Source organism: Nicotiana tabacum, chromosome 21 (assembly GCF_000715075.1).
Source record: "Nicotiana tabacum cultivar K326 chromosome 21, ASM71507v2, whole genome shotgun sequence".
Classification (NCBI taxonomy): domain Eukaryota; kingdom Viridiplantae; phylum Streptophyta; class Magnoliopsida; order Solanales; family Solanaceae; genus Nicotiana; species Nicotiana tabacum.
This window is the reverse complement of record NC_134100.1, coordinates 95,838,754-95,853,364: the sequence shown is the minus strand read 5'-3', so window position 1 is coordinate 95,853,364 and position 14,611 is coordinate 95,838,754. Positions and strand designations below refer to the sequence as shown.

At 36.7% G+C, this 14,611-nt stretch overlaps 1 protein-coding gene across 1 annotated transcript in view; it reads right to left on the bottom strand.

Moving 5' to 3' along the window:
* Nucleotides 1-14,229, bottom strand: part of LOC107810594 (nuclear pore complex protein NUP205) — a 40,204-nt gene extending 25,975 nt beyond the window's left edge. The window contains exons 1-11 of the mRNA XM_016635391.2: nucleotides 13,865-14,229; nucleotides 12,831-12,926; nucleotides 11,477-11,551; nucleotides 8,470-8,574; nucleotides 8,277-8,387; nucleotides 7,675-7,834; nucleotides 6,384-6,469; nucleotides 5,745-5,867; nucleotides 5,437-5,667; nucleotides 2,250-2,339; nucleotides 1,841-2,002 (exon numbers count right to left, since the gene is read on the bottom strand). Of these exons, the coding sequence (XP_016490877.2) occupies nucleotides 1,841-2,002; nucleotides 2,250-2,339; nucleotides 5,437-5,667; nucleotides 5,745-5,867; nucleotides 6,384-6,469; nucleotides 7,675-7,834; nucleotides 8,277-8,387; nucleotides 8,470-8,574; nucleotides 11,477-11,551; nucleotides 12,831-12,926; nucleotides 13,865-14,005 (1,380 nt within the window). The 5' untranslated portion in view covers nucleotides 14,006-14,229. The remainder of the gene's footprint in view (nucleotides 1-1,840; nucleotides 2,003-2,249; nucleotides 2,340-5,436; nucleotides 5,668-5,744; nucleotides 5,868-6,383; nucleotides 6,470-7,674; nucleotides 7,835-8,276; nucleotides 8,388-8,469; nucleotides 8,575-11,476; nucleotides 11,552-12,830; nucleotides 12,927-13,864) is intronic.
* Between the last annotated feature and the right edge of the window lie 382 nt (nucleotides 14,230-14,611).

Here is a 14,611-nt window from a genome sequence, read left to right as displayed (position 1 = left end):
TTGATACAGTACACAAGTTTTGGTTACACAAGCATGCTTTTCATGATCTATTCTAGGAATCACTTGGGCATAAATTTGAGGATCTTTGAGGGCTCAAAAAGTAGATCCTAACTTTTACTTAGAGAATTAGATAGTACATAGTTACAAGAAAGATGGCCCTCACTCTCAGTACATAACTCTCAGTACATACTTCAGCACTCTCTTAGTGAGGCTAACTACCTAACTTATCAAAAAAGAATTCTAGTCTTTATTTGTGTTGCCTATGCCCTACGCTTAGTTCTACCCCATGATAGTCTTAAATCATTCCTTAATATAGCAAAGCAAAATGAATAAAAGACTCTTTGAAGTAACCCAAACTATGGAAAATATAGAAAAGACCAAACATACTTGAATTTAGTACTATAATAATCAAAGCGCAATTAAAATAACTAAATTTAGCATCCCACATACATTCAAAAAACAATGCTTTGTTTTTTGGATCACATTATGCGTCATTATTTAAAGTACACACTTCTTTGAAGCGCATGGCATTGCCATGAAGGAAAAACTCCTTGTTTGACGTCGCTTTAAACTACGAAGCAATGGCGTTTAATACCACTGCTGCTAACAGCATAGCGTTAAATCTGTTTAAGTGCTTAAATAAAGAAACCAGACAAGCTCAATATCTCAGAGATCATAGGTACAGTGAACATCAATGTTTGACATCTACAACAAAAGGTCCACTATGTAATTAGAGTAGCCAAAAGCAAAAAAGCACAGTACAGTGAACAGCAATGTTTGACATCTACAACAAAAGGTCCACTAATGGAAAAAAAAGAATGGGACTAATGAAAAAAAAAAAAGAAATTTATATATGTAATGCAAGAAAAAGAACTACAAACACAAACATTTATTGTTTGGATAAAATAATTTGAAAAAAAAAATTATAACAAAGCACAATATATGAAGTAAAAATCATGCCCATCAGTTTAAAACCCATTTTGAACTTTTGATTCAGGTGGACAAACGTAGTTTAATTTTTAAGCTAGTTTTCTTATACTAAATTTTTACTCTCTTATTATTGATTACTAAAATTTCATCCATAACGTTTTTTAACAATTAATATATTAGATTACCATCAATATTTTGTCTATTGATGACCACTTAAAGAAGAGTCCCCGGGTGATGAGCTATATTGCGCGGACTTTTCAAAACAGCTGCCACACCCGTGTCGGATACTCCAAAATGCACTACTTTTGGAGGATCAGACACGCACCCGTCGACATTTTCGGAGAGTCCGAGCAACATAGGTGATGAGGTGCATCCTTATCACCTTACCACCAACATTAAAGTGCCACCTAAGAGAGGCGAAGCGCATACCTCAGCTTTAACTGAGCTTCAGGGTTTAATTGCAACTCAACCGAGCCTTTGATAACATTGTATGTAACAAAAGACTCCCATACAAGGAAAACTTCAGCTCAAGGTCAGCCAAATTGAGCAAGGGCGGCCATTTTGCGCTATTGTGCCTTGTCAAAAAGAAGCCGGGTCTTTATTTATGTTGCCTATGCTTGATTATACCCCAAGATAGTCTTAAATCATTTACTGATTGCGGTAACAGCATAGTGTTAAGTCTTTCCAGTGCTTAAATTAAGAAACCAGGCAAAACTCAGTAGCTAAGAGACTACCAGTACAGCAAACATTGATAATGTCTTCCCCAAAAAACCCACTATGTAACAGAAGACTCCAACACAAAGAGAACATCAGCATCACACAAAAAACAATAAGTTAACACCGCCTACCCAAGATGAAACCTCCCCACTCACCCACCCACCGAGGAAAAAAAACAGCAAACGGCACTAACCTGATAAATTTCACTCACAAACTCCAAGAGAGAGACAAAAGTTTGTGGCGCTGGTTCAGTGGCATTTTGAAAATGTCCAATTCCATCCACAGTATAATCATGTGACGTAGACAAGCGGTACGGACTAAGTGCCGACATAGCCTTCTCTTTTGCTTCTTTAACCTGGAATAAAAGAGTGAGTAAAAAATTGAAAGGAAATGAGGAAGTCACCAATTTCTAACTTCCCACTTGGTAAATGGACAGCAAGCAAAGTATGATTCAGACTCCTTTAACTGCACATCACGCCTTAAAAAGAAATGAAGTACATAATTGGGAGAAAATAACAAACATAACTTCTTTTTTAGAGGCAATTTCAACCATCTACCCTCAAAAGAAATTAGAATCACTGCAGAAAAGAAACTAAACAAACCTTGTCCTTGGCCAGTGGATGAGACAAAAGGCAAGTTATCATCTTGTGCAAATAAGCATTGTACATGTAGATCATATCCTCATCGTCATTCTGCCCATGAAAATAGAAAAGAAACTTGAGATAATTACAAAATGGAAGGAATACACATATAAAAGTTGGGTCAACCAACTAGCATAATCTGCTACCAGTAACATCTATTTGTTATACAGCTCAAAATTATATGCTGCCATCAATACATGACAAGCTACAGGAATAAAATATCTTAAGGCTAGGTGAATGATCACAAGGCATTGAGACAGTGAACAAAAAGAAATAACAACATAAATTACCTAAGAAGTGGCAGTAGGCTAGCAACCAATAATCAGTACATTATGTGGAAACCTGGAAGCATTAAAGTGATGAGGTCTTTTGCTAGTTTTTGTTTTTCTTTTGATAAAAGTAATAAATTTTATTAATGAAGGGGAAAAAAGCTTGTATACAAGTAGCATACCAAAAAGTAGAAAACCTAACAAAAATATGTGGCTTTCTAAGAACGAGAGCCAATCTTTTCTACTATAAGAACCCCGTGAGTGCACCATAAGAAATAAGGGATAAGAGGCTACTTGAACGGTACAAAATCATTCGCTACTCCTAAACTTTTCTATTTCACTCATACGACCCATATAAGTGCTAGTGAAGCAACATCCCACGCCCTGCGTCTTCTCTTACGTCTTCTAAAAGTCCAGCTAAACATCACTCTTTAACAATTGGCATCACCCACTGAATTCCAAACCATCCTAGTGTTTTCCAGCTATGTTGTTCGGATCCTCAAAAAAACCGCCGCATCCGTGTCACACCCTCCAAAAATGCATAGCCTTCGAATGACCGGACACGCACCCGGCGACATCTTTGAAGGATCTGAGCAACAAAGTTTCCAACCACAAGTGAGATGCTACCCAACAATGTAAAAGAAGATGGTCCACTTCTTCACCCGAGCTATTACACATAAAAACCATCGGACATATGTAAAACACCTTTTGCTATTTTAGACATTCACATTCCAAAATATCATTTCCCAAGTCTGACAGATTCCTATTAAAGCCCAAAGTTGTTTCCTAAAAGCATTAGATTCCTATATTGGGTATATGCTGGTTGGCCTTTAGTTTCAGGAGAACTAATGGACAATTATATAACATTTCTAAACACAAAACCCGTACTCATTTGAGGAAGATTAATAGTTTCGAACTTCCCGAAAAAAGGAAAACTGAAAAAAGAAGTAAGTTAAATTTAAGAATTAAAAGACACCAGTTAGACATACCACACCCCACAGGGCCATGGAAGCCACTTTCCTTGGGGCACTCAAGGTGTAAGTCTCCAAAAGTGACACTCAAGGTGTAACCGCAAATTTAATGCTCAGATGAAAAACACATTATCAAAAAGAACCCTAAGAACTTGCGGTCTTAAACATACCATGACATTTCTATGGCTATAAAAGCATGTTATTAAGGAAAAATAAGAAGTTTAAAGTTAAAATATTTCAAAATATAGAAAAGTATCGTTCTTTTTTTTAACAAATTAAAAAGGAAAGAGGTCATATATAAAGGAACAATGGAGTAATATTTTCCCTACAATGCCTAAAATATTTTGTATTTAGCAGTAGAATAAATTACTTCAATCACTTAAAGAGTGAATTACTAGTTAAAATAATATACATAGTTCAAGACTCCCACATACGGAGCCCTTCTTATACATTGTTATTCAATCAATTCAATGAGCACTCTCTTCTTCCCTATATCTTCACGACAAATTACAAAGTCATTCTTAACCTATTAAAAATATCTTGAGGCTTTGAGCCAATAGGAAGTTACCCGTTATGCGCCCAAATAAAATTTTAGGACATAAGTAAATCTAATGTCCTACTCCACTTCAAATTATTCACAGCTCTTTCGTTAATACTCGCATTCTTCAATTATTAGCCCTATGTTTCTTCCACATTTCATCTATGTTTTTCCTTTTGGCCGTTTTCCCTACTTTTGAAAATATATAGTTACTTAAAAACAAGACAATTAGAACCCAAAGGGAGTGCGAAAGAAGACTTTCATGTTGCCTTAAATCATAAAAATGTTGTTCTGGTTCATACATCTCCAAAAGTATCTGTGTATCATTCTTGAAAAACAAAGAAATAAATAAATACTTGGGAACGAATCGGCAGCACTAGAAATTAAGGAAACATCAACTGATCATGTTTTTATCTTGCTTTTTCTCCCCTTATCGCTCTGAATGCCAGTTCATAGTGCAACAGCAACAACAATTAAGCCTAAACCGCAAACATTCTTTTGAGACTGGTAACAGAGCCTAGATCGCAAAATAAGTTGGGATCGGCTATAGAATCTTCAATATCCAATCTGCACTGCTTGAACATATCATTCCAATGTGTCTCACGCTCACAAGCACTACAGCTAATTCCGAAGCAGTACCTCATACCGGAGAAAGAAATGATCAAAACATTATTCAATTTGTCCACGCATTCAGTTTGGATCTCTTCCTTTCCCATCGAAATCATTCTGCTGGACCAGAAACAGCCAGGAGTGATCACCGGAACTTTATCCCATCCTCATCGTTCAATTTTCCCAGCACCTCTAAATCCTTGGCCAGCAAATTCACTATCTTTGCTTGGTCAGAAACACTCAGGACAAACAAAGCTAACTGTTGCTGGCGAGAGACTCTCAAAGCCACAAGAAATAGAATACATTACGTACACATTAACCTAATCAAATTTTCTTGTGCGCTGCAAACCATCAACTACTCTTACCATTACCAAGTTACTATAGCTTAAACGTTTTCCTTCACTCCTCGGCCATAAGCTAATCCCAAAGTAACAGATTCAGATTTGTCCTACATTTATTATAGCAAAATTGCATACTTGTCTTAGAACAAAAAAAAACAACAGGAGAATGCCATTACCCATGCCAATGAGACTAATGATAATTCTTAATAAAGAATCAGACTAACTCTAATTACAAGTTACATAATATGGCTGATCAATGAGAAAAACTTAGTCATCACTGGCGGGTAAGAACTCGTCAACGAGATAATATGACAAGTAAATCAAATGTCATGATCAGACCCAAAACAATGATTGGTAAGGAGAATGGCTAAGAAAAACAATCAGCAGTTCCTTAATCAGATACAACAAGTCAATTTTCACCTGATAGGCAGGAGTTAGGAGGATCTTATTCAGCCAAGACTGGAAGACATTGTTGGAGAATATAACTTCCAAGCATGAATAGATGTTCCTTATATCATTATTTGACGAAGCACTTGCTGCTGTGTCTTTTGCATCAAGCCCGTCATGTATTAACATTAGATGTACAACCCACGAACTCCTTAAGCAATCAACATAGCCCTCAACAACAGCATCTTTCCCGGCGACCATTACCTAGAAGAAAAGTGATAGAGGGTTTTGAAAATGACACAATGTTGGTGTCAAACATTTAAAAATGGTTGTCTGCTTACAGATTCCTGGAATTCATGTCTAAAGGAAGCATCACGAGACAAGACAGATGTTTTATCAGGTACTGCACTCAATGCATCTGATATGAGGGCCACCACAAGAGAGAAGAGAAGACTATATGTTATCTGCAGTTTTTTCAAAGCAGGATCAGATAAAAGTATAGAGCAAAATACTGAAGAATAAGAAAAAGGATAGCTGGAGGGTACATGGCATGCAATCGAGATAAAAATACTTAGTTTCTGTCCTCTATTCAGCATTTGAAAAAGAAACGGAGAATGAAAAGAAAATCTAAAGCTGGATAATCATAGAGCCAAAAACCACAGAATCAGAAGATTTGGAACCTTTAAATGGCACAAAAGATGAGATGGCATATAGAAACAGGCTGAACTTTAAAATCCAATTCTGGCGAAAATGAAATACGATCTGGTTAATAATAAATGACAAGTGAGCATAAAGTGGCACTTGGAGAAGCTACATGGTTCTTATGTGAAAAGATACGGCTAAAAAAGGACCATCAATTAAACGCATAAGATCTAATGCTTAATTTCCCAGCTCAACCACTACAATATTACTCTTTTCGATTTCATAACCAATTATTCATCATTAAGCTTGAGAGAACCATGGCCAGAAGCTGCGAAAACCTGATGCCTTAAAGTGTCAGTGCCACCACTAAGCCCTGCTGCACTATCCTTTAGAGCAGAAAAGACATCCTTCACATCTTTAGGGCCTACAAAAAGAAATAGATAGTTACTTTTCAGTGGTAAAAGAGAAAAGTAACTACATTACAGAATAACTATATTGCTTTTAAAGGAGAATAAACGAGGTGTGGAGCTGTCCACGCATATATGCTTTTTCCTGACTACATTGAAAACAGAAACACTGGCTAAGGAGCATTGCTTCATTTTCTGCTGTTCAAAGCACATTGGAAGCTTCAGTAAAAGTAGATCCATTCAGGGGGACAAAGTCATACAACGAATCATAAAGGGGGGAACCACTACATTTCTTTTCTATAACGGCAGAGTTCAGACCAGTACCTTCTACCTCCTACCAGCACTGGTACCATGTAATTCTGCCCACCGAGGCTTGGGCAGTTGGTAAGGGGAAAACCACAACATTAATTTAAAAATAGAATGAATCCAGTCTCTTCTATTCCAATGCAAATGCACATTGAGGATGTTCTCACTTCAATTTTGGAGTCATATGCACAAAAATAAGGCCAGACAAGCACGTATAGCAGATAAGGAATGGTTGGACTCCAACATAAATAACTTCAAAAACATTTAACTAACATTTATTAGCATACAGCGTATAACTTCAGAAACATATGGCTGATATTATGAGCATGGGGTCTTCTATAACGATGTGACTAAACTAGGTTAGCTAAGTGTTCATGGTATAAAACACCAGGCCTCTTGAACATGAAAACTCATTTTGGTTATGCACAAACAAGTTGTAACCAGCCATCGTCAAGAAGAATAAGAAAATATATGAATGATTAACCCTCCAAATGGTCCGATATAGGATTTACCCTGAAATCATCTAAGGCACAAACATCTTTACCCGAAACCATTCAAAAGCCCAAGTAGAATGAAGAAAGGATAAGCCCTCATTATAATGCAGCTCCATTTTGCCATTTGATGATGCACGAAAACGATAGAAGCCTAGAAACAGAAAGGCATAACAAAACAGACTTAAGCACAAACAGGGAGCTAAGAGAGCAACTCCTAATCAAAAACTACACTTGCTTAACTATATCCTTTCTGGAGTGCACATAAACTGCAAATCAAAATGTAGCCACTCATTTACTAACCCGCGCAATCAAAAATAAAAATAACAGAGCTACTATATGTATGTCCTAATAAAAAATAACTTCTATGATTTTTGGAGTGAACAAAGAAAGAGAAGATCAAAATATAAACATTCATAACGTACTTGCACGGACAACCAAAACAGAAAGGACAAGGCAATGAGCCAGAATGAGCCTTTCCCTGGAAACAACAGCCCTCCTTTCCACCAATGCTCCTCTTGAATCAAGAATATAGCGTTCACAGTTAGGCCCCCCCAAACCGGCTGGTTCCTCGCGATTGAGTTCCTAAAAGTATACTCAAGATATAATATCAAGAAACCATCAGCATATATTCATTCACCTCACTTCTGTCAAAATGAACAGCGAACAAATTATAAACTCACATGATCACATGCACTTAGGAAACATTCTCATTTTTTTTTAATTGATAAGGTAAAGTATTGAGGAACGTTCTCAGTTTAATAGGGAACAGGACAACTGCCCTATGTTTCGAAATAACCTGAAATTTAATTGAGATGACACTGGAAGATACTTTCCAGCAAAATCATGACTTTTTCACACTTTAAACTAACAGGACAAAAAATGATTGAGTTGAAGGAAAACATACACAAATAAGATACTCACCGGGAAAAAAAAGTCTCTATCTAAGCTCTGAAGATTCTCAAAATATGAAAAGATGTAACTCAAAGGGATAGACATGAAAGACAAACTAAGTTAATCTAACAACCTTTATGAGAGAAATCAACCGCTTTCTAACTCCAGCATTAATGAGATCGTCCAAAAATCTCTGAACATCTGCCACAAGATCAGGTTCAAGTCCTTGGTCAAGGACAACAGCCTGCAAAATCACTTTAGTCATATCTAACAAGCAGATAACAAGAGATAAATCTCCATTCCTTGAAACTGAGAATGAGGTTTACCCTCAACAGTGTGTAAAGTGCTGTTATAAGATCTCTTCTCTCTGTATACCACAGTCCAGCTGCAAGGCGGAATATCTCTAATGGCTCACGTCCCAATAATCCCCACTGCATGCATCAACAATTGGAAAGTGAGGGCGAAAATTGGTCAAAAAAATAGTAACATAAGAAAACTTGTGTGCCGAAAGGAACTTAGGAGGAGGTGGTTGAAAACCCAATTCAACTCCTAAAACCAGATGTATTTAAGTCAGAGAGATGTCTAGAGAGAGAAAAACCTCATTCATTGAAACGTTCAAGATTATTGAGCAGTCCACATTATGGTTTAAAACGTCAGACATAGACATACATGGCTCAGTCAACAGAATCTCTAGACAGATCAAACTATTGATGGGGTTGTGATACATCAAAGCAAGCATTGAAGAAGGGTAAATCTAGCGGACCCAGAACAGAACGCCTGATCTTTATGTATTTAAGTCAGAGAGATGTCTAGAGAGAGAAAAACCTCATTCATTGAAACGTTCAAGATTATTGAGCAGTCCACATTATGGTTTAAAACGTCAGACATAGACATACATGGCTCAGTGAACAGAATCTCTAGACAGATCAAACTATTGATGGGGTTGTGATACATCAAAGCAAGCATTGAAGAAGGGTAAATCTAGTGGAACCAGAACAGAACGCCTGATCTTTATGAATATCATGTGACACGGAACTTCAACTCTTTTGGAAGATTTTTAAGGGTGGAAGCTCCGTAATGGAAGGGAAGCGCGTCTAGATCATTCCAAATCTAAGACTCAACACTGGGTGGGCTAATTTGAGAGCACGATTGAAAAAATTGTAGAAAGAGGGAGTTGCTTGTAATGCATTGTTTCTAAAAATAACGTCCAACCTCGACAATGTTCCAATAGCTAGAAGATCAAAAGTTCATACATGCAAGGGAGAGGAAGAATTTGACATATGTCGACGCAATCTCAAGGAAAGTCAACAGTGATCTCCAAAAAAATCTTTAGATTGGTCGTTATGGTGAAATCTCATTGGAGGTAGCCAGCAAGGACGAAATAGAAAGATGAGTTAAAGCTAAGTGGGACTCTCGGCCAGCATCAAGCTGAGAGACGTGAATGAGATATATCTCAATTTTTCGTTCCCATCAAGATCAAAGGAAAAAGATGATCAAAGTGGAAAAGCAAGAGAATGATGGAAATTCTCTGTTATAGACTGGTGGTCTCGAATTGCCAGTTGCATCAAGTCAATCAACAACCTAGAGCTGTTAAAATGAGACTAAAAAGACTTCAGCTACACCTTTGGTCAAACCAACTGTTTAAAAGGTGAGAGAACTTGAGGCTTCCTCCAAACAAAGATACAAGGAGGCCTAAAAATCAATCCCAGGTGCAACTGCTGGCGGTAACTAGAAAGACACTATCGAGTAGATGATCACCATGCACAAGGGTCAGTGAGACTACATTGTTCCAATAAGGATAGACACTAGAGGTGGCAAAAACAATTGTTCAGAAAGGACACAAGGCCAATTTTCCAATACCGGAGAGGAATAAACGAGGAAAACACTGCAAATTTCCACTAAGGAGGCATAAACAGAGTCCAACATACAAAATTACAATACAAAAGAGTTATTGAAGCATAAACTGACCTCGAATTTCAGATTTAGACAATTGAGTTAGTGCAGAGGTACCGACTTAGGCTACAAGTAAGAGGCTAAGAAGTGAGAAAAGGATCGGCCGAGGTTAAAGAGGCCCAATGCTGATCGTCAAACCGGAAAGGACAATCCAGTTAAGACGTCAAACGAACAGCGCCACTGCTTCAGCCCAACGTATTCTAACAACGTAAAGAAGAATTAACACAATGAGGACACAAGCACCAATCACGTTCAGCCTTGATTCATTTTGGGTTCATTAAACACATTAGCGATGGGATATGAAGCAACGGAGAGAACCCTTCAAATTGAATGGTGGAGAGATAAAGTAAAAAAGAATACTCTTCAGATCAAAAACCTTGCTAGATGATGGATTTGTTGCAAGGATGAGGGATTATGGTTTAACAATCAAATAACAAAGAATACACAACAGGTTATGTGAAAAGAAAAAAGGAGAAACTCCCATTGAAATTGTCCATGAGCATACAAGAAAGCTTTTCTTTTTAACTTTAAAAAATTTCAAAGCTTTGAAATCTGGTTATTATAACATAACATTTAAAAATATATACACAATATTGTCAATGCTCTTCTAGACTGTCGGTATGGCCCCTCAAACTATACTGTCAATAGGCTCTCTACATTTTGGATATCACGTGTATACACGGCTCTAATCTTACAACATCAATATATACCCTATCAAAGATGCCTAAATTGTACAATTGCTGAGGAATAATCAACAAGAAGAAAATCGAAGTTGCAGTTTTCCCGTTGGATAGTCACTGATAATCGCACAAGATAAGAAAGTGCTTTTTTTTTATAAGGAAGAAAATAAAGTGCTTCTTAAAGTACAAACAGAAACGAATCTCTCAATTACCGAAAATTCAACAGGTATGTGGACGCAAATCTTCATGAAATCATTAAGTTTGAACTTGTGCTAAAGTAGCTTGATAAGTATTTAGAGGAATGCCAGAAAAAGTTGATGAAAAGGTTGCTGGAATAGTAGTCATTGCTGCTAAAACGGCTACCACAAAGAGGTGCACCGCCACCAGGAAACGATCACATGGGCGCAGTGTTGCCGGAACGGTCACAAAAAAGTACAATAGCGTCGCATTGAAAAGAAAAAATTTTGCCCATAATATATTGGACGGATGAAGCATACAACTTAAATACTAAATTCAGTGCTGCATGTTTAGCTTATAAGACTTCTGTTTAGTTCTTTTATCATCAAACCTCTTACAATGAATTCCATCACTTAGCAAACTAGAACCCTATAAATTGTACATTGCTCATCGCAATGAGCAAAATAATTACCAAAAAAATTTCAAAATACAACAAGACAAACAAGTAAAGAGAATGACATACCTCTTGGTTGGCAGAAACAAGCAACCGAACAGAGTCTATTTCATTAAGATGTAGATCATTACTCAACTTCAGGGCCTAAAAGTAACATAGGATGAGACTATGCAAATGGTTTGCTACACCAGAACAAATGTAAAAAGAGAAAAATTCAAAATATGCACACAGAGATATAGAATGAACCCTCTTCAGCAACAAAGCAGTTATAATATGTTTAAAACTCCACCATTATAGATACATATACACACACAGACACACAGTTTAATCCAGACAAAAATAGAAATAGTGATTGGTAAGACAAATACAATGCTTATATTTTTCTCTATCTAGGCAACATTAACCACGAAGCAAGAAGTGACCACAATAATTTATTTAGTTCACTCTAAGTAACCTCTGTCTTCCTCTTCCTCCAACGCTCTTACTCTAATATTTCTCCTATCACTATCTCCAATAAGTGCATCAGAAGATCTTGCTTGAATTCATCTCATACAATTCATCTCATACCTACATGGACTAGACTTGACATTAGGGATTGCAATAGGTCAGGACACGGTCCGGCGAGGCCAGTGAAGACTTCTTCTTTTTCAATGAAAAGGTAAGATTTTATTTTAAAAAGTACCAACAAGGTACTGAGAAGTTACATCAGAAAAGAGGGCATCCTTCTATAGATTGAAGGAATGCAGAAGGTCTAGCAAAGAGTCAAAATCAGATACAATACTCTCCTACCCCATAAACAGAGACTTTTTAAACATCAATATGACAAGTGAAATGCTATCCATCCTATCATTAAAGCACCTCTTATTTCTCTCCAACCAGATATTCCAGATTATGCAAGCAGGAACAGCATCCTAGAACTGTTTGCCTTTGGAAAATGACTGTCTATACCATCTGCACAAACAAGTGTAAACTCCCTGGCATAGCCCATTGAACTCAAAAACGTGTCTATGCACAGTGACTAAATCTGCACCGTGAAGGTGCAAAGTAGCAGTATATGATTAACTGTTTCATTATCCTTTTCACAAAGAGAACATCTGCTGCACATCGGTAGGCCTCTCTTCTGCAAATTGTCTTGAGTTAAACAAGCTTCGTGAATGGCAATCCAAGTGAAACAAGCAGTTCTTGGGGGTGGAATGGCCTTCCAGATTATCTTCCATGGCCAGTTAACTTGAGACCCTCAGTTCTTCAGGAAATATTTATAGCAGGCATTAACAGTAAACTTAGCATAAAAAGTTTTGACTGTCCTGTTCTATGTTCCAAATGATAATGATGATTTGAAAGTAATGATAGAAGAATCCTTTAAGAAAGATCATGAATTAACTACACAGGACACAAGGAGAATACAACACGGGATGCAACTCACAATTTGAACATCCTGATCATCCAGTGAGATTGGCCCAGAATCCGGAAGCCTCACTTCTTTGGACTGGACTTGAACTCGGTCCGAGGGTTTGGGGGGCTACATATTAAGAAGAAATGTAAACTTGGTCACTGAACTCTGGACAAAGCTATAAAATTTCAATATTTAAACACAAACAAACTCAGAAAACTGAATTACAATATCCCTGGCAATTATACAAATTACCAAGTACTTAGGAAAATGGAAATGAACTTCTTCACATGTTGAGAAACTACCAACTTTCGCAAACCATGTCATATCCGTCCAGAACAATCATGATTTCAATAAATCTATGCACACCAAAATCCACATGCTTAATACTTAACACAGTCATTCTTTCACAATAATTCTTCCATATTACTGTCAAGTGAAAAAATAATTCACACGAATGGGTCACTTATCAGGTAATTACAGGTAAATCTGTTCATAAACATTAATTGGGTAATCTGGTAAAACTGGAAACGAACTTGTTTTCACAAGTAAAAAGTCACTGACAGTTTAAAAAGAATCTTTACATTTACAGTGTAAAGATTTAGTTCAATAGCTACACTAACATACCAAATAAGAGTTTAAGTTCTATGCACTAACAGTCTAGATAATATTTACACAGTCATGTCATTTTTTAGGTAATCACAAGTAAATTAATATGATAAGCATCAATTGGCAGTAAATAGGGTAACTAACTGTCTAACTCGCTATCACAGGTCAAGATTAACTGACAGTGTAGAAAATATTTGCACAATCAGGTCATTTTTAAGGGAATTACAAGTAAACTTATATTATGATTATCAATTGGAAACCTACTAAGTATGATAATTAACTTGCTATTACATGTTAAAATTCAATGATAGTAAATATTTAAACAATCATGTCATTTTTAAGGTAAATACTGACCAAATTCATATGATAAGCATCAATTGACAACCTGATAGCGTAAAAAATATCTTTATACTATATAACTTAAATCGATTAAATAAATGTATAGAATAGAAATTTACCGGATAGGAAAGTAGGTTTTGAAGAGAAGGAAGAGAATGACGAATGGCGTGAAGCAGCTCAATCCGCTGCGATGGCGTAGGAGGGGTGGGTCCCAATAAGGTAGATTCGATTAATGATAACAAATTCTTCGCAGAAACCATTGTTTCTCCGTTAATCTCAGCTTTTTCAGCTTTCTTCGCCGGAACTATAAAAAATAAATCCTAGTTTTCTGAGCGTGCTCCTCTCGCTGGTGCAGCGAAATGGGTGGAAGAAGAAAGCGGGAAAAACCCTAGTTTTAGGGTTTTAGTATGGAAGAAGTAAAGGCACCAGCTTTTTCTCTTTTGGAAATTTACAGTCTCCGGTTCAACGGTCTTATTTTTATGCCTCGAGACGTTAGTCTTTTCTATATTTGTAGTTCTAGTTCCATTTTTAATTGGTTTTTTGATAAGTAATATAGAGTTAAAACGTTAATTTAACTTATACTATAGTATTAGGAAGAGCATTGCTTAAATTTCGATTTAATTGAATAAATTATATTTTTTTATAATTGTAAAAATCGTGATAGAATCAGAAATTAGTTTATTCGCGATAAAGTGGGTGTGGCCTATATTGAGGATAACATGCGGGGAGCGCGGCTTAGATAGTTTGGTCAAGTGAGAAGGAGGAGCACATACGCTCCGGTAAGGAGGTGTGAGAGTTTGACACTAAAGGGCCTACGGAGAGGTAAAGGTAGGCCAAATAAGAGGTGGAGATAGGTGATTAGGCAA